This window comes from Asterias amurensis, chromosome 6, assembly GCF_032118995.1.
Source record: "Asterias amurensis chromosome 6, ASM3211899v1".
Lineage (NCBI taxonomy): Eukaryota > Metazoa > Echinodermata > Asteroidea > Forcipulatida > Asteriidae > Asterias > Asterias amurensis.
The window spans coordinates 7,006,282-7,030,338 of record NC_092653.1 but is presented as its reverse complement, the minus strand read 5'-3'; the positions used below and the strand labels follow the sequence as shown (position 1 = coordinate 7,030,338).

The 24,057-nt window shown below is 40.0% G+C and overlaps 2 protein-coding genes across 2 annotated transcripts in view; one reads left to right on the top strand and one right to left on the bottom strand.

Moving 5' to 3' along the window:
- LOC139938368 (zinc finger CCHC domain-containing protein 8-like) overlaps positions 1–9,332 on the top strand; it is a 69,333-nt gene extending 60,001 nt beyond the window's left edge. Inside the window, exons 6-12 of the mRNA XM_071933836.1 lie at positions 753–818; positions 2,074–2,140; positions 3,653–3,792; positions 4,054–4,202; positions 5,093–5,214; positions 5,976–6,162; positions 6,999–9,332. Of these exons, the coding sequence (XP_071789937.1) occupies positions 753–818; positions 2,074–2,140; positions 3,653–3,792; positions 4,054–4,202; positions 5,093–5,214; positions 5,976–6,162; positions 6,999–7,915 (1,648 nt within the window). The 3' untranslated portion in view covers positions 7,916–9,332. The remainder of the gene's footprint in view (positions 1–752; positions 819–2,073; positions 2,141–3,652; positions 3,793–4,053; positions 4,203–5,092; positions 5,215–5,975; positions 6,163–6,998) is intronic.
- Positions 9,333–9,474: 142 nt separating this feature from the next.
- On the bottom strand, positions 9,475–23,318 carry LOC139938369 (argininosuccinate lyase-like). Its single transcript, XM_071933837.1, has 14 exons — positions 22,983–23,318; positions 21,891–22,085; positions 21,202–21,345; positions 20,083–20,180; positions 19,254–19,293; positions 18,500–18,537; positions 17,870–17,947; positions 16,587–16,639; positions 15,399–15,576; positions 14,523–14,607; positions 14,015–14,117; positions 13,052–13,173; positions 12,541–12,647; positions 9,475–11,833 (listed from the first exon to the last, which is right to left on the bottom strand). Exons 1-14 carry the CDS (start codon positions 22,989–22,991, stop codon positions 11,692–11,694), a joined length of 1,392 nt encoding a protein of 463 aa, XP_071789938.1. The 5' UTR covers positions 22,992–23,318; the 3' UTR covers positions 9,475–11,691.
- Between the last annotated feature and the right edge of the window lie 739 nt (positions 23,319–24,057).

Genomic DNA, 24,057 nt, shown 5'->3' with positions numbered 1-24,057 from the left:
ATTACTTAATACATTAATTAGCTAGGTTTCACTTATTAAGAATCATTACCGGTACTTAGTATACAAGCAAACCTTTAGTTTATTCTGGTTGTGAAGACCAAGGACTCTCAGCAAAGTGAATTTAATCACTATTCTAGCCAAGAACCTGTTAATGCCATTATACACTTTCGGTACAGAAAGAAGAAAAAAAAGGTCCCAGATTTACAAATAATTTACAGGGTTCACAGAAGGTAATGGTGAAAGACTTCTCTTGAAATATTGTTCCATGAAATGCTTTACTTTTTGAGAAAACATTAAAACAATATAAATTTTCGTTAGCGAGAATTACGGATTTATTTTAAACACATGTCATGACACGGCGAAACGCGCGGAAACAAGAGTGGGTTTTCCCATTATTATGATTGAGCCTAAATTTTCACAGGTTTGTTATTTTATATGTAACTTGTGATACACGAAGTGTGGGACTTGGACAATACTGTTTACCGAAAGTGTATAATGGCTTTAAAGAGAATACAAAGAAGGAAGTTTAAATTCTAGATGTGGCAGGAAAACCTTGAATAATTGTTCCAGGGAAAACCCATACAGTCAGGTAGGGACTAAAAACCCAATCCACACAGTTTTAAGTGCCCTCGGTGGGATTAGAACCGAGGTCCTTGAGGTTGAAGGCGAGGAAAGATACAACTACACCAACCCAGTCGGTTTATGAAAACGGTATAAAATACATTACATTTTGTTTCCTGAATAATGTTAAGTTACCCAGTGATATTCCACGAGGCCTTGCCCATTGATGAGACGGAGAGACCTAACCAGCAGAGGCAGTGAGTATTGATTTTGTTAGGCAGTGGACACTATTGGTAATTACTCAAAATAATTATTAGAATAACACTTTACTTGGTAGCGAGTAATGGGGAGAGGTTGATGGTATAAAACATAGTGAGAAACAGCTCCCTTTGATGTAACATAGTTTTTGAGAAAGAAGTAATTGTCCACAAATTTGATATTGAGACCGAAATCAAGCATCTGAAAGCACACAACTTCATGTGACAAGGGTGTTTTTTTCTTTTGTTATTATCTCTCAACTTCGACGACCAATTGAGCTCAAATTTTTACAGGTTTGTTATTTTGTGCATATGTTGAGATACACCTAGTGAAAAGACTGGTCTTTGACAATTACCAATAGTGTCCAGTGTAATTTACATTTTTTTTCTCTAAAAAGAAGACCTGGAATTTCATATTTGAGAGGGCAAGGCCATTTTCATTTTCATGATTGTCAACCTCGGTCCCCTGATTGTCAATGTACAATAGTATTATCTCTCTTGGGGGCAACTCAATTATTGAGTCTTGGACACAAGGTTCCGCTCAAAAATGTAGTCAGGTTGCATTCCAACACTAAGAAAAAATGCAGACGAAATGCCCTTACTAAATAGCTGACTTTTTGGTACCAGCCACTGACCCTAGAGTGTGATTTTAAGGCGAATTTAAAGCCATTATACACTTTTGGAACAGAAAAAAAGAAAAAAAAGTTCACAGATTTACAAATAATTTACAGAGTTTACAGAAGGTAATGGTGAAAGACTTCTCTTGAAATATTGTTCCATGAAATGCTTTATTTTTGAGAAAACATTAAAACAATATCAAATCTCGATATCGAGTTCTACGGATTTATTTTAAACACATGCCATGACACGGCGAAACGTGCAGAAACAAGGGTGGGTTTTCCCGATATTTTCTCCCGACTCCGATGACAGATTGAGCCTAAATACAGAAAGTGTGGGCCTTTGGACAATACTGTTTACCGAAAATGTCCAATGGCTTTAAGCTGTGGTTCGTGTAAGTAATTTTTGGGGAAATTTTGTCTGGGCGCTTGATGATTTTGTTCAGGCGACACTTTTTTAAAAGGTCGTATTTGGGAATTTGGGACGGGTACCCTGCATGGAGAACCCTTTTTTTCCCAAAAGAAAAGGGCCTTGACAGTCAAGTTTTGGTAAACTGCCTTCAAGTTTTGAAAAGTTTGACTCATTTCACGTGTTTGTTTCCGCATCATTTTTATTTTTATTTTTTTTTTTGCAACAGAAAAAGAAGTAAAGCCACATGCTGGAACTGTGGACAAGAGGACCACTCACTGAGAGACTGTCCCGTTGTAAGTCCATCCTTTGTCTTAACTTTCTTTGCCTTTTGACCACTTCACTTCAGTATTTGAAAATCTTGTCCGTTTCTCTGCAGGATATTCTTTTTCAGGGCTGGAATCGGAAATTGCACAATAGCCACCGGAAAAAAAGCTAATTTTGAGCATAATTTCCAGTACCATTTCCCGCAATAAACGTTTTAGTGATACAAATATGTAAAGAACCCACACTCTACTGCTCAGAATCGCCAGAGCTTGATCACGATGTGCAAGACCGTTCGGCAACAACACGCCACAATATCATTGCTTTTAATTTTTATCAAATATTGATTCCTCTTTTTTAAAGACAGTGGACACTATTGGTAATTACTCAAAATAATTATTAGCATACATGTATAACCTTACTTGGTAACAAGTAATGGGGAGCTGTTGATAGTATAAAAACATTGTGAGAAACGGCTCCCTCTGAAGTAACATAGTTTTTGAGAAAGAAGTAATTTTCCACGAATTTGATTTCAAAACCTCAGAGTCAGATTTTGAGGGTCTCGAAATCAAGCATCTGAAAGCACACAACTTCAAGTGACGCAACAGTGTTTTTTTCTTTCATTATTATCTTGCAACTTCGACGGCCAATTGAGCTCAATTTTTCACAGGTTTGTTATTTTATGCATATGTTGATATACACCAAATGAGAAGACTGGTCTTTGACAATTACCACTAGTGTCCACTGTCTTTAAATTGATGACCTCATTGTATCGGGGAGGAAGAATACAGTGATGTGTGTTGTGTAATGCATGTAAAAGAACCCAGTGCACACATCAAAAAGAGAAGGGGTTGGCCCTGGTGTTCCTGGTTTTATCGGCAGCATATTGCGCCTTGTTAACAATCACATGGTGCTAAGTAAAGTGAGTGTGTCATATATTTTAAAGGTAGTCCCACCTACCTTGCAGGAGAATACTGTATGTTAAAGAGCCTTGAGCATCACTGAGTGACGGATATGTGCACTATTTAAAGGCAGTGGACACTACTGGTAATTACTCAAAATAATTATTATCATAAAACCTTACTTGCTACAGGTAATGAGGAGAGGTTGATAGTATAAAACATTGCGAGGAACGGCTCCCTCTGAAGTAATGTAGTTTTTGAGAAAGCAGTAATTTTCCACGAATTTGATTTCGAGACCTCAAGTTTAGAATTTGAGGTCTCGAAATCAAGCATCTGAAAGCACACAACTTCGTGTGACAAGGGTGTTTTTTTCTTTCGTAGTTATCTCGCAACTCCGACGACCAATCGAGCTCAAATTTTCATAGGTTTGTTATTTTATGCATATGTTGAGATACACCAAGTGCGAGGACTGGTCTTTGACAATTACCAAAAGTGTCCAGTGTCTTTAAGAAGCCACTCTTATTACTTTCTGAGTTCTGTGAAAACAAATCACAGGAATATTACTCGGGTGGGATTGGAACCAAAATAATTGGATTTAAAACCAAAATAATAATAATTTGATTTTTTATTGTCATTTGACAGCCAAGGGACCTGGTCAAGATCAGCATGGCCAAGAAGGAGTTCATGGAACAGAATGAGGGGAATGCCATGATGAATAAACGCTACCACAAAGACGAAGCCGTGGATCAACGCTTTGCAAACTTCAAACCCGGACAGCTAAGGTATTGGGCGTTATCATAGAAGATATAATCTGAGGTTGGAAAGTAAAAAAGAAGTATACATTTGGTTTTTGGAATGGTTTGATAGTTTTAATCCTATATCTAGAAACTCTAGAATCAGGTTGTAGCCAGATTAGGTATTAGTTGGGTAAAGACTTAGGACTTAGTTGTTTCTTCTGTGCCTCGGCACCTTTGAGCAAACCTTTGACTCTTAAATTATTTTTGATTGATTGATTGAAGTCTCTCTCCATCGATCTCTTACAGTACCTCCCTAAGAGAAGCTCTTGGGCTCGATGAGAAGCAAGTTCCTCCCTACATCTTCCAGATGCGGACTCTCGGCTACCCCCCTGGGTATATGAAGCAAGCAGAGGTGTTACAGTCAGGGCTGACAGTCTATGACGTTAAGGGGGAAGGTACGTCACAAGCCGAAGAAAATCAAGTTGTAGAAATTTAATAGTGTATGATGAAAGCTTATGATTTTAGACTATAAATATTAACTCTCATCACCACAGCCTCTTTGCCATTTAACAGAACTGGACCTATCAAATCCATCCGAAAAAATGCCACAGCATAAACAACAACCCTCTTCCACCGACCCCTTGTCAATACCCCCCCCCCCATCCTACCATTTACTATTTCCATCCTTTCCCTCCTTAAACCTGACCTTTACCTTTCTTCCACCCTGCCTTCAACCCTCCCACACCCATCATCCGTTCCGCCTCATTTGACCCACCCAAACTACTCGTCCAATCTCCCTTCAAACATTGCCTCCTCCTGTCGGTGCTCAACTCCTCTTCCAGCCCATCTTCACCCCTCTTCCAACCCTCCTCCTTAGACCCACCATACCATCCAATCCCACTTCATACCCTGCCTCCTTCTGGTGCTCAACCATTCCCTGACCCCATCTCCACCCTCTTCCAACACCCCAACCCTCCCTTGAACCACCCATACCACACATCCAATCCCTCTCCATACCCTGCCTCCTTCCGGTGCTCAACCACTCCCTGACCCCATCTTCCCAACCCTCCCTTGAACCACCCATACCACTCGTCCAATCCCTCTCCAAACCCTGCCTCCTTCCGGTGCTCAACCACTCCCTGACCCAATCTTCCCAACCCTCCCTTGAACCACCCAAACCACTCGTCCAATCCATCTCCATACCCTGCATTGCACAACTCCATTTAGAATTTCTTCCACCAATTTATACCTTCCCCCATCCTACACGGTCCACCCACCCTCTTCCGCTCCATCCCTCTCCCAATGTAATGACCAATCTTTTATCCGCCCTACATTCAATCCTCAGCCGGTAACGAGCCAGGAGAGATCAATCCCGCCGTTAATGCACCTACAAAGACTAAGTACGACCCTTCCAAGCTGATAGACTACCCTGGCTTCAATGTCCCACTACCAGAGGGAGTCAGAGAGGTGAGTGCCAAAAATTACGAGCATGAACACCTGACGTCACACTTCGAGGCTCGTGAATTATGCCAGAGAGTGGCCTCGAGCCAGCGTCATCATATTGACGGTCACATAGTTAGGATGTACCGTTGATCTCGCATTCATTGTACAGACATGTTTACATTGTAAAACATCATGTACATGTATCCAATTATATCAATGGTTCTGTAAAACCAATGCCTTCTGTTATCCTTGTGGATGAGGACAGGGGACCAGTGAATCTTCAGAACCATGCAGAATGTCGTGTGAAATGATGCGATGTTAAAGGTGTTCATGTACGCGGGCTCACTAGCAGCTCTCTGGTGTAATTCATGAACCTAGAAGTGTAACGTCAGATGTTCATGCCAATATTGACTGTGCTTTTGCTACACTTTCATCAACAGGGATATGATATTGATTACAAAAGAAATACAAGCCTCTGGCTTTAAAAAATTAAATACTTTTCTCAAAAATGTCACCATATCAAAAAGAGGGAGGTTATCAGAAAGCCTAAATACTGATAATCTTGGCCCAGTGCAGTGGTGTAACCATTGAGGTGCCCCCAAAAATAAATAAATAAATAAATAATAAAAAAATAAAATAAAATAAAAATAATCATAAAATAAATAAAGATTTTTTGTTTGTATTTTGTCTTTCCCCCACCCACTAAACAAAAATATCTGGTTATGCCACTGTTCCAATTCAGTGCAAGTAAGTAACCATGAAATTTACCCATTTTCTGTTTACAGCCAGGGGGTGTACCTCCTATGCAGGCAGGCCACAGCAAGGATGCATTCCAGTTGTTCATGACCCCACCCAGGGGGTCTGGCAGCGAGAGGAAGAGGGGGAGAGACTTCCATGAGGACCCAGAGAAGAAGCGACCAAGGGTGAGCAGCTCATCCGAGATGGACATGGATGTTGTGCAAGACAGCTCAGGTAAACCCCAAACCTCCTTAATTTCATGTTCAAAATCTTCAATACTTTAATTCTCCATCTTTTTTTGATTAAAGGCACTGGACACTATTGGCAATTACTCAAAATAATTTTTAGCATAAAAACTTACTTGGTAACAAGTATTGGAGGGCTGTTGATAGCTTTTTATGTTTGTCTATTATACTGTTGTTTAGTTTCCTGTTGTGGGCTGTTCCTTGATAAGTTCTGCTTTTTGGAACGCTCCCCCACATTCATATTTTTATTGACTGTACTTTTTGGTGATATGTTGAAATAACCATTGCTTTGAATTTAATCTAGCCCTATGCAAACTCCCCTTAGCTATGAAAGCCCGTCAGCTCAAACAAAAATAATAATATCTTATCGGTTAAATCTCAATCCATTATTAGTAGGGTTGTTTTAGCTCGACCAATTTTAGCGGTGGGCAATAAATTACCAAGGGCGATCGGATTGTCAAAATTATCCATGTTCAATGATGGGGCAGTTATTGTTGAAGTGCAATCTTCAGGCGTTATTCCAGGTTTTCAAGCTGCGTGTGTTATAGGGGCCACCCATGCAAAAGTCTACCTATGTTCTTTCTCTGTAATGTTTGATACTCCTTATCATTAGCTGTGTCCAGATCAATGCACAGTAGACAATATCTTGATTGAGTGTGTATCGTTTTTTTTTTTTTGGGGGGGGGGAGGGGTTTGTATTTTGGAGAAGGTTGGTAGGCCAAAGGTTGGTAGGCAAAAGAATACTGGGAAGTTTTAACTACAGCTTAACTACAGTAGTGACGATGTACTAAATTTGTCCTAATAGTTTTGTTTGTCTTTTTGCAGGTACTCCCAGGAGAGGAGACTCTTCCTTTAAGCCACCTTTACCGCCCACTCCTGTCCCTGAGACTCCGCCCCCATTACCCACATCTACGCCCCCTATAACACCCGGCCGCACCCCTAGGTTTATGCAGGCTGACACGCCCAGTGAGTTCCCCCCAGGCGTGGACAGCGAGACCTCTGCAGATCCAGACTCTGAAACTGTCAGCCAGTCATCGGCCAGTCAAGGCACGTCCCGTTCAGCGTCGCCCTCTATGGATGATCTGGAGTTGATGCAGAGACGTCTTGAGGAGGCCCTGATGCAGGCTGCTGAGGAAGGGAGCAGCTTGGTGTGCGACACAGAGAGTAGTAACGAGAGGTTGGTGGTCAACAACGAGGAATTCATCGTCGACTCTGTTGGGGAAGACGATGATAATGCAAATAATGAGACTCTTGACGACGCTTCGCAAGCTGCCAGAGATGGATTGGAAACATCGACCTTACCTGCTGAAACCACATTAGACGAGAACACACAAGGTACTAGTGTACTTAGTGGTCAGACTAGTGAACTAACAAATGAAATTATGGAAGACAGCTCGACCGCAGAAGTTGGTAGTGTTGTTGTGGACGCGGCCGAGGATAACGAATCTCAAGCGCCGTCGCTAGATACATCGACCGCAAACCCTGAATCTCCTAACGGCAATACGGAAAACCTTGAATCTACAATTCCAATGGAGGGTGTTGACACAGCTGAAGTGGCTGACTTGGAAGCGGGCGAAATTGTGGAAAGTGATTTGGACGCAACGCCGAACCGGTCGGGGGTGCCACATCTGAGTAAATTTGCCGTAGGGATCTCGCCCCACGAGAATGAAAACCTGTCCAAGTCAACAGGGATGCTGAAGCGCATCATGAGCGTCTTTAAGAGGAAAGACAAAGGGAAGTAGTGGTCATCTTTAAGTTGTGGTCAGCTGAAAGCTTTTTTAAGTTGTGTATTATTATTTTTTATTGCATGTTTTGGGGTAAAAAAGTGTGGTCTGCCAGTGTCACTCGGATTGGCGGGGGGGGGGGGGTGACTAAGAACAGTGCCACGGGAGCGGAAGAATTTGTAAATGGAGAGCTGGCCAATAGAACATTCCAACTCTTTATAGCATTCGAAAATAATTTGGCATCGATTCTTTGAAAGTAACCACATAGAATAGGAATTATTAATTTTAATATTTTGTTTTTATAGACTGTCTGTTCGACCTGTGTCGTTCGTGAAATTTTCGCTAAATTTAACACAATTTTTATTCCCTAATTACATTTATTGTGTAGAGTGAAGTCAAGTTGTTGGGTTTGTAATACGAAAATCAGTGAGTAAAATGCATTTGTGATGTCACTTTTTCTGGTTTCCAATGGTTCATTGCATCAGAGTAAAAATGTTTGATTTTGCAAACCGTATCTTGCACAAAAATACTCCTTGCAAAAACAGCATATATTGGCTCCTACTCTTTTTTGTATACATCTGGGCTGTTTTAAGTGCGATACAATTTTGAGGTAAATTAAATTTGGCCCGTAATGTAATTGGCATTTAAGGAGAAACAACGTTCTTACACTGACATGACAAACCTTTTCTGATACTTTCCAAGTTTTTGTGGCTAAACTGAGAAATTGTTTCATAGAGCTTTCCCAAATGATTTCAACACACCTCAAATTTGGGACCTAGTTTCAGACCTTTGTTTTCTCAACGATTCAAACTTGAATTTTGATATAAAATATGTCGAAATATCATCATTTTACCCTTGGGTGAAGCTAATAAAAGATGGCAGGAGAAATTAAGGAGAAATTAATTTTGGATTATGCCATACAAATTGTTTATCAAGAGTCTTTACTTTAGTGCCCCTGTGTTTATATCTTATGAATGTTTTTTGGGGGTTTGTTTATATTGTTAGTTATTTGTTTCATTTTATTATGATGAAATCGTTTGTACCCCATTTTAAATATGACAATTGTTTCAAAAAGTAACATTTTTAGCAATTTGTATATTTGTAGAAATTTTTTATCACTTTGAGAATCCCGAGAAATAATGATCTGATAAACCACACATTTTACATCAAACTGTTCATATTTCTTGTACATTTATTATTCCTTTGTTAATTTATTGCTTATTATCAAACCTTCATGTTTCCCTCACAACTCCCAAGCCCGTGGCAAAAACAGACACCCCGGCTGTCAGTGAGTAACCAGCCTTAATTTTTCAATAATAAAAATATTTGTCCTTCTGATTGGACGTAAAGCCGTTGGTCTCGTGCGTAACGCCTGTAAAAGATCACAGTAACACTTATCTTTAGAGAAGAGGTTTGCCCCGTAATTCCTGGCAGTGGCTGCTGATTTCGCCGTGCTACATGTAAATAATTGGGTCTCAGAATTCATAACCTATCTTTCTGAATTTTTTTATATACTAAGCGCCTTGAGTACCTTGTTGGTAGATACATGTACATGGGCTATATAAGACTTTGATATTATTGTTTGCTGAAGGGCATTTCAAATTACTCAGTATTCTTTCTACACGGTACATGTATGTGTTCTAAATATACGATCGTTTTATTAACAAAGTACCATTTAATGGTTTACAAGGTGCTGTGGTGCAATCTGACTATGATCGAGACCACCAACAACAAAAAACATTGTGAAAATATCACCATGGGACCTATGGCGTTACAGCCCATCCAAAAGGAGTGCAGGCGTGGGCCCAATTTCATAGAGCTGCTTAAGCAAAAAATTTTGCTTAAGCAAAAAATTCATTGCTTAGTAAAATCATATTACCGGCCAAGACTCCACTCAATTGTTATGCTAAGTAAACAACAGCTAAATACTAGTCATAAGCAATGTATATGGCATGAAATTTTGGCCAGTAACATGTGTAAAATAAGCGAGCTATTTTCGTGCTTAAGCACATTTTTTGCTTAAGCAGCTCTATGAAATTGGCCCCAGAGCATAAGCCCTAAGCCTAGTTTCTTAAAGGGATCACTCTTCATTATAGATACATACACAACAAGGGTGCACATTATAAACAATAGACTATTTATTGTCATCGTGTTGTTGTTTTTCCCCCAATTGAATACAATGGTATCAGACTGAGACTTGAAGGGAAAATATGACGAGATCGCTGGGACTGGCCGAAATACCTCTTTCTTACAAGAACGTTGTAAGAGGACAGCAAAACAAATAAGCACAAATCAGAATTGAGGTTCAGGACTTTGGAATGTGGTCTTTACAAGCAGGGCCCAGTGCTGCTTAAGCAGAAAAATACTGCTTATAAATTTTCTGCTAAGTAGAAATAAGCGGGATACCAGTCACAAATTGTACTTGTGACATGGTACATGTAGATTGGCTGGTAACCTTACTCTTCAAGTAAGCGTAGTTTGAAATTGCCTCATTTGGGTTACATACAGATAGAATACAAATTGGCTACATAATGACAAATCTTTCACTCTGAAAATTCACAAAATGGCTGCACATAACAGAATCTTAAATTTCAGGACATGGTTTGTAAGCTGTAACATTAACATGATACGGTAACGATCACTAACAATGTACCATTTTTAAATGCAAAATATAACTATGGTTTTTGAAACCACTCAATTGTTTTTATCCTATATAAATGTTGATAAATACACAAAAACCAATCTGTTATATCTAAAGGTAATAGTATTGCTTTTAGATATTGCCGAAAATCTGGAGTGGTGACGTCTCGCAGGAAGAATAATCCATTTTTGGAGTACTCAATCTGAGAAATGTTTTATACAGCAGAAAGTTTGATCAGATCGAAGTGTTTTTGAATCCCTCTCTCTAAAACACATTCCTTTGAAGAGAATCTTTCTCAAAATGGTATACATTATCAAAAAGCTGCAGTGCTTCATACCAAAGTAAGTTAGCAATCAAACCCAGAGAACACTGCGCTCATCCCGTGTGTGACGAGCATAAATGGCAAAATGGTTTGACATGATTATGGCAGTGGTTATAACTATTATTTCGTGAAAGACATGTTTGTGATTATATTTATCAAGTCTTGTTCATAAACTCTCCAAGGTATATATTTTATTCATGAATTTTAAAATATAACCTTAACCTGTGTTTTTGGTTTTCTTTAAAAATGGAAGCCTCTTATTTCAATGGAAGTTTTAAGATGTGTTTCTTTAAAAATGGACGGTTCAAATAAAAGAATGTTTTTTCAAAAACCAATGTAGAAAAAAATGGATGCAGTATAAAATTCAAATTGGCAGAAAAAAAATTAATTTAAACAAAAACCTTCGCAGAAATTAACATTTTACGCAAAGATATCAAGAAATTACCTCCCCAAAAATAAGTTTGTAATAGAAAATAGCTTGGTTTCTTCAATATTTCAGTGCTTCACTACAGGGCTGCAATACAATTTGCATTCAGGGAACCAGACACATGCATCAGATTGATCAATTAATTATAATTGGCAGAATAAATCTTTAAAAACAAAAACCTTTCAAAGAAATTAACATTTACGCAAAGATATCAAGAAATTCCTTCCTCCAAAACTATTTGATTGGATTGGAAAATAGCTTGGTACCCTCAATATTCCAGTGCTGCACTACAGGACAATACATTTTGCTTTCTGGGAACTAGACAAGATGCATCAGCATACCTCTAATGACATTGAATCTATTTCTAAATAATACACTCATTCTCATTGGACGATATCCTCCATTCAAGCCACTGAAGCCATCCATTCCTCCAATTGCTGCACTTGTTTCATAACGGCCTGTTTGCTGGTACCCCCAGTGCTGGTGTACTGCTCTACACTGTTTTCATAATTCCATACACTGCTAACATCGTCCTCAAACGCAGGGCTAGAATGAAGAGATCAAATGCAGATTGTCCTGTTAGTTTTCACGAGTAGATATATCCAAACCATATAACTTCAAAAGGAATCCTATCTCAAAATAGTTTGTACTATCATTAGCTGCAGAGCTTCTCATCAAATGAGTTTTTATGGTCATGAACTTTTCGAGTACTTGCCAAACCTATGATAATTTTACAGAAAATCTTACCATAGTTTGCAGTGACACCATGTAGATAGATCTCCGGCATTTAGTGATTGCCATTTAAACATTTTGTTTATGAGGTATCGCCCAACTAACAATGCCAGATGGCCACTTCAACTGATTTGTGCTATCAACACTGATCAACTGTCACTAGGGACACATTGCCACCTACCCATGGGGCTGAAATAGGGTTACCCCTTCACAGTCCTCAAGAATGTAGGCATGGGTATCATCCACTAGGAGATTGATTGGTACAGCAGAATGCACTATATTCCCAACTTTTTTCAAAGCAATTATTGTTAAGTGCCTTACTCAAGGACACACAAGTGTCATGACCGGGATTTGAACCCACACTCTGACAGCACCAGAGCTTGGGTCCGGTGAACTAGACTACTTGTCCACGATATGCCTGACCTCAAGAGAAGAATGGATGGACTCACTATTTTGGACAGTGTCCGTCGTTGAGAGACGATCTTAACGCGTCTTACACTAATTCATTAGAGTGTCCTTACCTGACTGTCTTGAGATCCTCTACAGTCAGCTGAGGTAGAGGGCATTGTTTCTTTTCAGCCAAGGCTACTACTCCACCGGACAAACCGTGGGCATCACGAAACGGAATCTAACGTCACCAAAACAACAGAAATATTAGTGGTTTTAAAGGGTTTTGATACCTTTTGTAGATCAAGTTTTTTTGGCCATGACATGAATCTCTACTCGATGGGAATGACGATGTATGGAATGTGAAAATTTGTCATCAATTTGTCATCAAAGTTGCAGGAGAATAAAGAAAGAAAAAACACCCTTGTTGCGTGAGAAAGTTATTTCAGAGGGAGCCAGTTTCTCACAATGTTTTATACTATCAACAGCTCTCCATTGTTCGTTACCAAGTCAGTTTTTAAGCTAATAATCATTTTGAGTAGTTACCAAAAGTGTTCAGTGTCTTCAAACAGCTCTATGAAAATTTGGACCAATTTATTGATTATACAATACTGGATTTGTTTTCGTTTTGGTAGACGCACTTACCCCTTTCCTAACGAGATAATAAGCAAGATCAGTGGCTAGCATGTCAGGGCTAAGGGCAGCCTTCATTGTCTCTGGGTGAATGGTCAACGTAGATACAACCCCTGTGGTGACTTGAAGGACACCTTAAATACAAATAAAACGTGGGATTTGAGACATTGCATGGTGAGGTTTCAATATATATTTGGTTTGCGTTAACACCATGTGTGTATCTCTTTGCCAAGTAGATCATCTTTTGAGAACTTGTCTTGCTTTATATTCTACTACCGCGGAGTAGATTTTGGGATTTAGGAGACGTAAAAAAACACAGTGCACTTATCGTTAAAAGAAGGGATCCGCCCGGTGTTCCTGGTCTGGTCGGCAGCATATTGCGCCACAGCACCTTGTAAACCATTACATGGTGCTATAAAGGAATAGGTCTCATACTTAAAAAAACGTAGCTCCACATACGTACCTTGCAGGAAAATATAATGAGCGCTTTCCTGTGATAAAGTGCTATATAAAGGAATATGTGGAAGTGTTGTGCCCGAGCGGTTAAGAGCACCGAATTCAAACTGTGGTGTTTCTGATCAGCAGAGTGTGGGTTCGAATCCCCAGCCGTGACACTCGTGTCCTGAAGCAAGACACTTAGCCATTGCTACGTCCTTCGAATGGTCCCATGTGTTGTGCAACGCATGTAAAAGAACCCAGTGCACTTATCGAGAAAAGAAGGGGTTCGTCCCGGTGTTCCTGGCTGTGGCTGCTTTATGCGCTGTAGCACCTTGTAAACCCTTATAAGGTGTTAACTAGGTGGGTCTCAGAATTCATCACTGCAATAACCTATCTTTCTGAAAGTTTGTATATACTCAGCGCCTTGAGTACCTTGTTTGGTAGATACGTGCACTATAAGACTTCAATATTATTATTTAAGAACTCGGTATTATTACTATTTATTATCGCTGTTTACAATGACGAGAATGTTTGTACCTGTAAGAGTGTCATATGCATCAAACAATGCCTCTTTGTCTTCTTGTAAGTCTTTGTTGTATGTGCTCGGTAGACCCTTCAATGTCATCAAGAAACCTGCACACTGAAGTACAACATGGTAGACTGAATTGATTACATGTATTCATAATTTTCCATTCAATAAAACATTTGTTAATGTCCTCACATGATAAAATACATAATTGGGTGTTTCATAATACTAACAGCTGGGGAGTTTAAAATCGGGGAGGTAGTGCTTTCTGCTCTACCGGCCAGGCTTCGGACTGATGATACCCAAGCCTATTAGTATGGACTGTAAAAGGGGAAACCCTGTTTCAGTCCGAGGAGTAGGTGGCAACGGCCTCTAGGAGAAAACAATAATTTTAGCCTAATTAATCACTATGCAAAAATTGCTGGCTGAAACCTTTCCCTAAACTGTATACACCCTGCATAAGGTCACACGCGAAGATAGCGCCCTCTACAGAATTCTGCACTCTAATCAATTACCCACCTTGCCAAAGACGCGTCCACTCTTGCCCCGAATCAGCTCCAAGCTGTCAGCATTTTTCTTCTGCGGCATCAAGCTGCTGCCAGTACTATGCACAAGAAGAAAAAAAAGGGAAAAAAAACTAAACCACAAGCTTTTTGCCTAAAGATTAGCAGAGCATACTGGTCAAAATGTCAAGACCACACCGGCTTTTTTTCAAAGCCAACACTCCCACAAAAGAGATTTAATGCATGGTTGTACCTGCAAGTTTACTATTTGGTTATAGTCAGTTCAGAAACCACAATTGACAGCTTCAAAACCCGGTCACGTGTGAGAGTGTTAACGGTTGCATAAAGACCGGCTTTGGAAAATAGCGAATAAGTGGCCACTAAATCAGCATACATTGTGTAAACCTTGCGCGTTGCACTGTATCGCACGCTTATTTATATCCCTGTTAGTTTCATTGCAACTTCGCAAGGTATGGTACGACATCAACAGTTCTGCTTTTAAGCAACTCTGACTGCATCTGAATTAGTGGCTATGGCTTGATTGTTGCATACATTCATTGAAGCAAAGGATGCCCATGGCTATACTTCACAGCTCTGCTTACCGTAAGCAAAGAATCGGAATTTACAGAAGCAGAGAATTCTGCACTAACGTCAAGGGTAATTTACGGGTTAGTAGGGAATGTTTGCTTGTGCACATGTATACTCCCTGTTACTAGGCATTCTTTGCTTACACAGCTAGCAAAGAAATTTTTCGCTTGCACAGTAAGCGGAGAATTGTGATCGTGAGCGCAGAATTCGGCGGTAAGCAGAGCCATGAAATTGGGCCCAGGTGCATTGGGTCAATAGAAAAGAAACTCAGCCATACAATACAAGATGAGTCAACCTCACTAACCTATAGGCATCAGCAACTTGAGTGAATCCGTACTCCTTGGTGCTGTACAGCAATAAATCCTCCGCTAGTTTACTCAGATGAATCATGATCATGGTGGACCAGAAGAGAAACTCAGCAATGTAGTCTCGTCCAGCGGTGCAGTCCAGACTATTGCCCCCGGTAGCTGCAAATCTTAGCTCTAGTTATTATTGGGAAGCATAAGGACATATTTCTAGTAATGCAAAACATAGTTAAAGGCAGTGGACACTATTGGTAATTACTCAAAATAATTATTAGAATAAAACCTTTCTTGGTGGCGAGTAATGGGGAGAGGTTGGATGAGGGTATAAAACATTGCGAGAAACGGCTCCCTCTGAAGTGCCATAGTTTTCGAGAAAGAGGTAATTTTGCACGAATTTGATTTCGAGACCTCAGATTTAGAACTTGAGGTCTCGAAATCAAACATCTAAACGCACACAACTTCGTGTGACAAGGGTGTTTTCTTCTTTCATTATTGTCTCTCAATTTTGATGACCGATTGAGCTCACATTTTCACAGGTTAGTATTTTATGCATATGTTGAGATACACCAACTGTGAAGGCTAGTCTTTGACAATTACCAATAGTGTCCACTGCCTTTAATGACCTGACGTTTTTACCAATGCAGAGTCTTTCTCATAAGACTAAATGACAACACAACGCAACACGCAAACAAATTGTAACAGGGGTATAATGTCCCATCTGAGGGACACAGCAATCATGGCAAAGTGTTTTGCTCAAGTACACATGTGCCACAATCAAGACCCAGCAGAGTATGAGTTCATGTCCCGGTCGTCACACTTGTGTCCTTGAGCAAGATACTTTACCATAATTGCTTTGTTGTGTGGATAAAACCATAGGTCCTGAGTACGTAAAATAACCAAGAACACTTATCTTAGAACAGTAGGAGTTAACCCCAGTGTTTCTGGTTCACACATCAAGCACTCCTGTCTTAAATAGTGATTTAGTTCATTTGGGGCAGAAGTCCCTTGGCTGCAGTTTGGTTTTTTTTTTATTTCCACATATTCCTTCATTTTCGTAATTCTTAGTCTGATCGTCTTTAATAAAATTACACAGATTTTTGGAAAATCAGAAATGGCACACACTGTTTAACAAGTGTGTGTCTTCTTTCTCAAAGAAATATTAACTCAATTCCCTCCAAGCGTCTCACCTTGTGTCAGAAATTCTCTGTCCACGTTGAACGGATTACCGGCAAGCGCTCCACTGAAAAAAAAAAAAATGAACTTGACTAGTTTGCACTTTTAAAAACAAACCTCCTGGTACAAAACTTGGCTTTGAAAGTATTACAAAAATTTTGGTTTAATGGATTTGTATTTGTCTCATATGAGAGGTGGTTTTCATAACCAGAAAGATATATAATAATATTGTAATTTTTGTTTTTCACCCATACTCAATGTGTATTAAAAGCACTATGTACTTTTCCAGAATCCAGTAAAAAATCCACAGGAATATCACTCTAAAAGGTTCAAACCCACAACATTTGCCGTTCTAGAGCAGACGTCTTACCACTAGACCACCATTTTGCCCGGTAGTTAGAGGCAGTTTGAATCCTATATTTTAGCAGTGAGTACCACAACAATTTAAAAGACCTTATGCACATGACGGCATTTCAGTAGGGCGCCCTCAACTAGAGGTCAAAAGGAGGTTGTTCATTGGCCAATCCTGTGTGCCCCGCGTACAAATCTGTGCGATTTGATTGTTTCGTCACCGTTTTTCCACTAAGATGGCCGCTGGATGACGTCAATGCATAAGGTCTATAGGGCAGTCAGGTTGGCTCAGTGGTTTCTGTCCCTGCCTTTCACCTCAGTGAACCCCGGTTCGATTCTCGGAATGGAGCCTCGCATGTAAATTGGGTTTTTCAATCCTATATTTTGAATATTTTGTGTGCCCCGCGTACAAATCTGTGCGATTCGATTGTTTCGTCACCGTTTTTCCACTAAGATGGCCGCTGGATGACGTCAATGCATAAGGTCTATAGGGCAGTCAGGTTGGCTCAGTGGTTTCTGTCCCTGCCTTTCACCTCAGTGAACCCCGGTTCGATTCTCGGAATGGAGCCTCGCATGTAAATTGGGTTTTTCAATCCTATATTTTGAATCCTATATTTTAGCAGCGGATACCACCAAAATTGAATAGGTTGGGTCAGTGAGATCTGTCACTACCTTTCACTTCTGTGGACCTCAGTTTGATTGCCGGACCTAAGCCTTGTATGTGGATTGGGTTTTTTAGTCCCCTTTCAGACTGCGCAGGTTTTCCCTATAGGGGTTTTTCCTCCCACAAACAAAAAGTTGGGGTGATATTTCCATAAAAATAAGATGCTTTGCCGATTATATAATTCAGATTGAGATTCAGAATAGATGTGGATACTATTAACAATAATGAACATAAAAATCACAGTGAATGCATAATCATTAATAAGAAGGGAAGTTGACTCACCAGCCTAGAGGGTTAACATTTACCCTAGCAGTGAGCTGATCCAGCCTTTGGGCATCTCTCTGAAACATCCAGGCATAGCTAGAAATTAAACAGACCGAACAAACCAGGCTAGGTGATATGCATATTGAGCAATCAATGTTTAGAGTGGTGTAGTAATGGACCCTTCCCATGAAATATGCTAATTACATTCACGCATGCGTACAGACCCTGTTGGTTGGCAAACGCCATTTAGTTGTGCACTAAGCAGACGCGTAATCGCGTCTGCGTGACGCAGCCATTACCCGTGTACAAAACAGCGTGATGTTCCCTCAATTTGCCAACCAAAACGCTAGTGCGCACGCGCTATGTGCAATTTACATATTTCATGGGAAGGATCTATTGCCTTGAAGCATAGGAACCCCTTAGGAACAGTCAAAGCCGTAGCCATAGTCCCCAATTTGGACATGGCAAAAGATGAAATTAGTCTGGTCCCTTTAAAAAAGCGAGAATTAGAGCTGTCATTGTAGCCCTGTGGACACTAGAAACCTGACCAATATGGTAAGATAGGACCTTGCATCTTGCATGAATTTGATAAGCAATATCATCCATATTTAATTATTAGCAATCCTATATCGATCAATATGAAAGTACCTGAGTAGCCAATGACTCCATCTTATTGGCTGAGCTCTCTGTGATTGAAAAGTAAACAAAGAATAAATGGATTGTTAGAAAGAATTTCCCTCATACAGGAAACAGGACAAAGATATAACAGGAAATAGGGTTTTTGGATTGCAAATTATTTATTTTTATTATTATTTTTATATGGAGCTGGTCTGCCATTGTAAATGCCTGCAAAGGATGATTAAATTTTGTTTTATTTAAATTGATTGAATTGAAATAACCCAGTCAATACAACAAGCCTATACAGCACTACCACCTAAGATATACAGTAGAGTTATCACTTTTTACAGAAATAACCTTGCCATCAGGAGTGTACAATTCCTAGCATACATCAGTGTACCATAGGTCAAAACTAAATCATGTTGTTGTTTATCACTGATGGAAGAAGTAATTTCACAGGTTAGATTATTCTAGCTGTAATTATTTCATCTTATAACAGCATGCTAAAAGAAAGATTAAAATTTCATTTTTTGCGTGTAACTCCTCGAGTCGAGCTACATCCCGTAGCCTTAGATCTCAAGGGTCTTTACTCAGGATCCTCGCTGTTCCCAAAAGCGCTGCCTTCTGTAACAGATCTACCCTAACATTTGTCCCTTAATTCATCTAGATGTTTCCCCAGTGCTTTGTGTATGGTGCCAAGTGCTCCAACCACCACGGGGACTAATTTCACTTTCACTTGCCAAATCTTACGAAGTTCACTGACCAGGTCTTGGTACATTATTACCTGTAAATGTGTGTATCCGGGCATCAGGACGTCAATCTCCCTAGAGTGATTTAAAAAAATAGTACAGTATTCATCAGGTTTGTTACACAACATACATTCCACCGCAGTGCATCATTTATCAGGGCCCAATTTTATGGCACAGAATTCCGCGAGACTTGGATGCTTTGGCCCATAGAATCAATGTGGTAAGCACAGAGTTCTACGGTAAGCACTACCATGACAATGGACCCAGTTTGGAGTCTGGCCGAGTTGTGCCAACCTTTAAACCGCCTTACAGCAATAGTTCTCCTGCAAGTACAGCCATGATTAAATCTCTCTTGGAAGAGTGTATTCTCTGAAAAGAGGTGTTCTCAACATTTCCAACAGTACACTCTGCTCATCTTAAGGAGAAGGCATTGTGAGATAACTCATCTTGAATCTCAGTGCATATTGGAATCGCGCCCACCAAGACATTAGGTCCAACCCCCTTTTTAACTGTTTCACATCCTGATCACTAGAGACTACATGTAGCTTAAATCACTTCAGACAAACATTTCTAAAGCAAAACTTAAGATCACAAGGCCACATAGTTTTCAGAATGGAAAAGAAGATGCTATTGTGACCTGTTTTTTTTTGGGGTCACCATTTGCACAAAAAAACAGTAAACACTTAATGTGTCCATATGATCAATTTATCACTAAAATAAATGATGAGCAAATCGCAAACTGCTTTCCAACCAAAAGGACCTATGGTATAAATGCAAAATATTGTTAATGGTCTGAAGTTTTGAACCTAGCAGAGTCTTTCTTGAAGGCTAAAATAAAGGGTGTATGGAAGGGTTAAATCTTACATCTTGGCGCGATTGACAATCACCTTGATGAGGTCTAACAGGTGACCACGTAGTGGGACGATCTCATCCCTCAGCCAGATACGCATGTCCATAGCACACTGTATAGGAGAGATCGTGAAAACAACCTTTAGCCTTGAACACTTACTGTTGTTTAGATTGAAAAAAGATAAACAAATGACAACTCAATTAGCTCACAAAGGGGAGTATTGAACTCTAAATTGGCTTCTTTCAGTCATCAATCTGAGGAATTTCAATGTAAAAGTCAAAATCAAATGAAAATGTTATTTCAGAACTAATGTTTTATAAGCCATTTGAAAATAATATCTTTAATGACTTGTAGTGCCCAAATTTAGGAACAAAGTCCCCAAGACCGCAGAGCTTGTAGATGTAAAGGTCACAGGTCAATTTTACTGGACAAGGAAGGTCAATTTTACTGGACAAGGAATGTTTTCACAAGACCAGAAAAAAAACAATTTTTAAAAACCTGCAATACATGGCTTTACAGGCATTGAACTTCGCTTAGCAATTTCCCTCTGATAACGCGCACCTCTATCAGGAAAATGTAAAAGCAACTATAAATATAAATATAAATATTAAACTTGCGGGTGTACAACCATGGGTAAAAACTCTTTTGAAGGAGTGGTGGCTCTGAAAAGAGCCGGTTTGGTCTCGACGTTTCGAACAGTATACTTTGCTCATCGTCAGGAGAATGCTGGACTACTGGAGGTGGTGGAGCTTGTATGGCTGGAGGGATGCACTTTTGGGTGGGAAAGTTTTTACCCATGGTTGTACCCACAAGTTTACTATTAGTATTAATATTTATATTTATAGTTGCTCTTATTCTCCACACCATGCCAAAGCTTCAAACACCATTTAGGAAAATGTAAATTTGTATCGGAACTTTGCAAAGGGCACCACATCAAAAGCACAGGGCACCACAGCAAGGGGGACTTCTGGGACACTAGTAGGCAGCAGACTTGCCACTTAAATCCATTACGCAACCAATGGATATTTACCTGGTAAGTCTGCTGCCACCTAGCACTCCAAAGTCTCCAATCGCTACAGGCGCTGTGGGTTATTTCAAGGGCCTTGCTTTATAAACGAAGGTCTTTATTTTACCTGATCATTTCTGCTCCTTCCTGTGTGCAGTTTCCCAGCTGCTGTGCCGATAAGTTCTTTCAAGCGTCGCTCGTTAGCGGTATGGATGTCCTCATCAACGGCTGGGATGATCTTGAATGTCCCTGTGCGCCATTCTTCAGAAATCTTAGGATAAAAACTCATAATAATTACTTAAAGGGAATTAAGCATACATTTTGGTCATCACTCTTAAAATAATGGCATTTAAAAGGTTGCAAAGCCCACAGCAGCTTTCGATAGTATAAAGCATTATGAGAAACATTTCACTTCAAAGTAATGTGGTTACAGGGAAAAATAGAGTTGTTCAGATTGCGTATTCCTATTTAGGGATTATTTTTCCTGCATGGACATACTCGCATCGGATTTTCAGTAACACCTAAAAAATGCAACCACCTTTTGAAATGAAATTTTCACATTTGGGTTTTATTACATACATTTATAAAGTAGAGTCTGGGTACTTTTTGTAAGACACAGAATACAATGTCCACAGATTGACATTAAACTCACACAGTTTGAACTTAATGATGGTAGAAAGCTTCCCTTAAAATATTACTTGCTGATGTGCTATAGTTTTTGAGAAATGAGTAGGCCTACAACAAGCGAACGGTTCCTAAAACTCAAAGGTTAAATTTGCCTTTAATGTCGGAAAACAAATAAACTTGACTCATTACCTTTACCAGTCCACCATCAATAGCCTCCATCTCCTCCTTGGTGACGAGACCCACTTTCTCTATCGCTTTGACGTATGCTCTGCTGCCCTCTATGTCAGCCTGAGCCATACGCTTATCAAAGCCAATGGAGGCATTGAATTTCTCCATGATCGGATCGGTAGATCCGGTGAAGCGTCCACCCCAAAGTTTCCCCGTCTGTGAAAACAGAAATCAAGCAAATTTTGCTACAGTCAGTATATAGCACTAGCAGTTGTTGTAGGCCGGATCAACAACGTTGATTTAGACTTTGTGGCCCCCCCACCCCAATCGCGATCCTTCCCCCCCCCTCTTGTCCTCCTCCCCCTAAGAGGTAAACAAAATGCATACATGAATGGTTTGTCCATGTCCTTCAAAAGCCCCTCCTCCAATTATGTTGTTAACCTCCCCCCCCCCCCCCCCTCCAAATGAAAGTGTCTGGTTACGCCAGTGTGGTTAATGGTCACCCCATGGAGGTACGTTGCGATAATCCCATTCCTGAAATGTGACTGCCTGACTGTCCGTGTCACAGGAGGACGAGGATAGAAGGTCCTCACTCTCTACTCCTAGAACTATGAGGTTCGTTGCACTATATATTGCTCAGACAGAGATGATAGCGGAGCGAACCTCAGTCACTCATAGTTCTAGGAGTACTCACTCCTATCTCCATAACTAATAATAGTTTACACTGTGGCCCCTGTTATGACTTATGGCTCTCTTATCATTGGTCTTTTCAAAGAGCAATGAAGCTTCCTTGCTCTATGATATTCTTTCCATAGTCGCCATGACAAGACCATTGTAAAAATAGAGTCACAATATTACAGCCCAACAAACAAGGTGGGCTACATCTCCATGGTCAAATATAACAATTCAGATTTCTTTGAAGTGGCATGACACTGACTGACTGACAGACAAGACCCACTTTTGCATGCCCTTTTCCTAGCCCTGGTACGACGTCCAACCTGGGCTAGCCCTTTTCCCTAGGCTATGGTTTTCTCCTCCACCATATGCCATAATGTTATTCTTAATTTTGTGACAATATAATGCAATAAACAAAAATATTTAAAGGAATCATACCTTCTCCATATCTCTGGAACTGAAACTGCAGTGCTTGCAGTAACCAGAAAAAAATGTGTCAGTACAGCCCTTTCTCTGCTCAGTGCTATTTTATGAGAGGTGTTCGAAGACACCTTCCGCCCTCCAACAAGTCAACTCAACCCCCAAACAACGTGTGTGATTTTGATTGTTGAAGCACTCCGCTGCAAAATACAAATAAATTGACAAACGGCAGGGTAGTTCACTCACTGACCGTGACTGGCTCTGTGCAGTTTTACATGAGGCTGCATATAAATCACGCATAAACAGACTCGCTGTTAATTAAAAAAAAAATCATAAACCATTCGAGCGAGGTGAATCAAAAGCAGAAAGTGTCGTCTGCTAATTTGTTATAGCGCCCTCTACTTTTGACCCTGTAAACTATGGCGGGCCTTTTCGAAACCACGGCTTTGGCTAAGTTACGACTTCGAGCCATCTTTGTTAGCATGCTGTAAAATACACTTATTGACACCGATAGGGTATTCTCACCTCATACGACTCAAAAGGAACCAGATAAAATATTTGGTAACATATTGAATAAGGGGGGGGGGTCATCATTGCTAAAAACTCACAGGACATTAGTTTAGGCCTAATCAAAATAATTGTTAGTATAAAACTTAACAAGCAATGGATCTGGAGAGAGCTGTTGTGTTGGTAGTATAAACATTGTGAGAAACGGCTCCCTCTAAAAGTAACATAGTTTTCGAGAAAGAAATAATTTCTCACTCAAACAAGAAGATGTCAGGCCTAAAGCCTTTTGGGGGCATCTGCACACAAATTAGTGTACAATATTAACACTAAGGTGTTTTTTTTTTCATTATCAGGCTCTTGCAACTGCGATGACCAAGAGTCAAACTGTTCACAGGTTTGTTATTTTATGCATAAGTGAGAATACTTGTGCAGTCGACAATATTATTCCCTGTCAAATAGTTTTATCTGCTGCTTGCCCTAACTGCCAGGGGCCGCACACCAGCAATCAATGAATTTAAATTACTTTGTTGTTGTCAGTGCTGTTTGAATGCAAAACAATTGCTCAAAACTCTATGGTGCCGAAAAA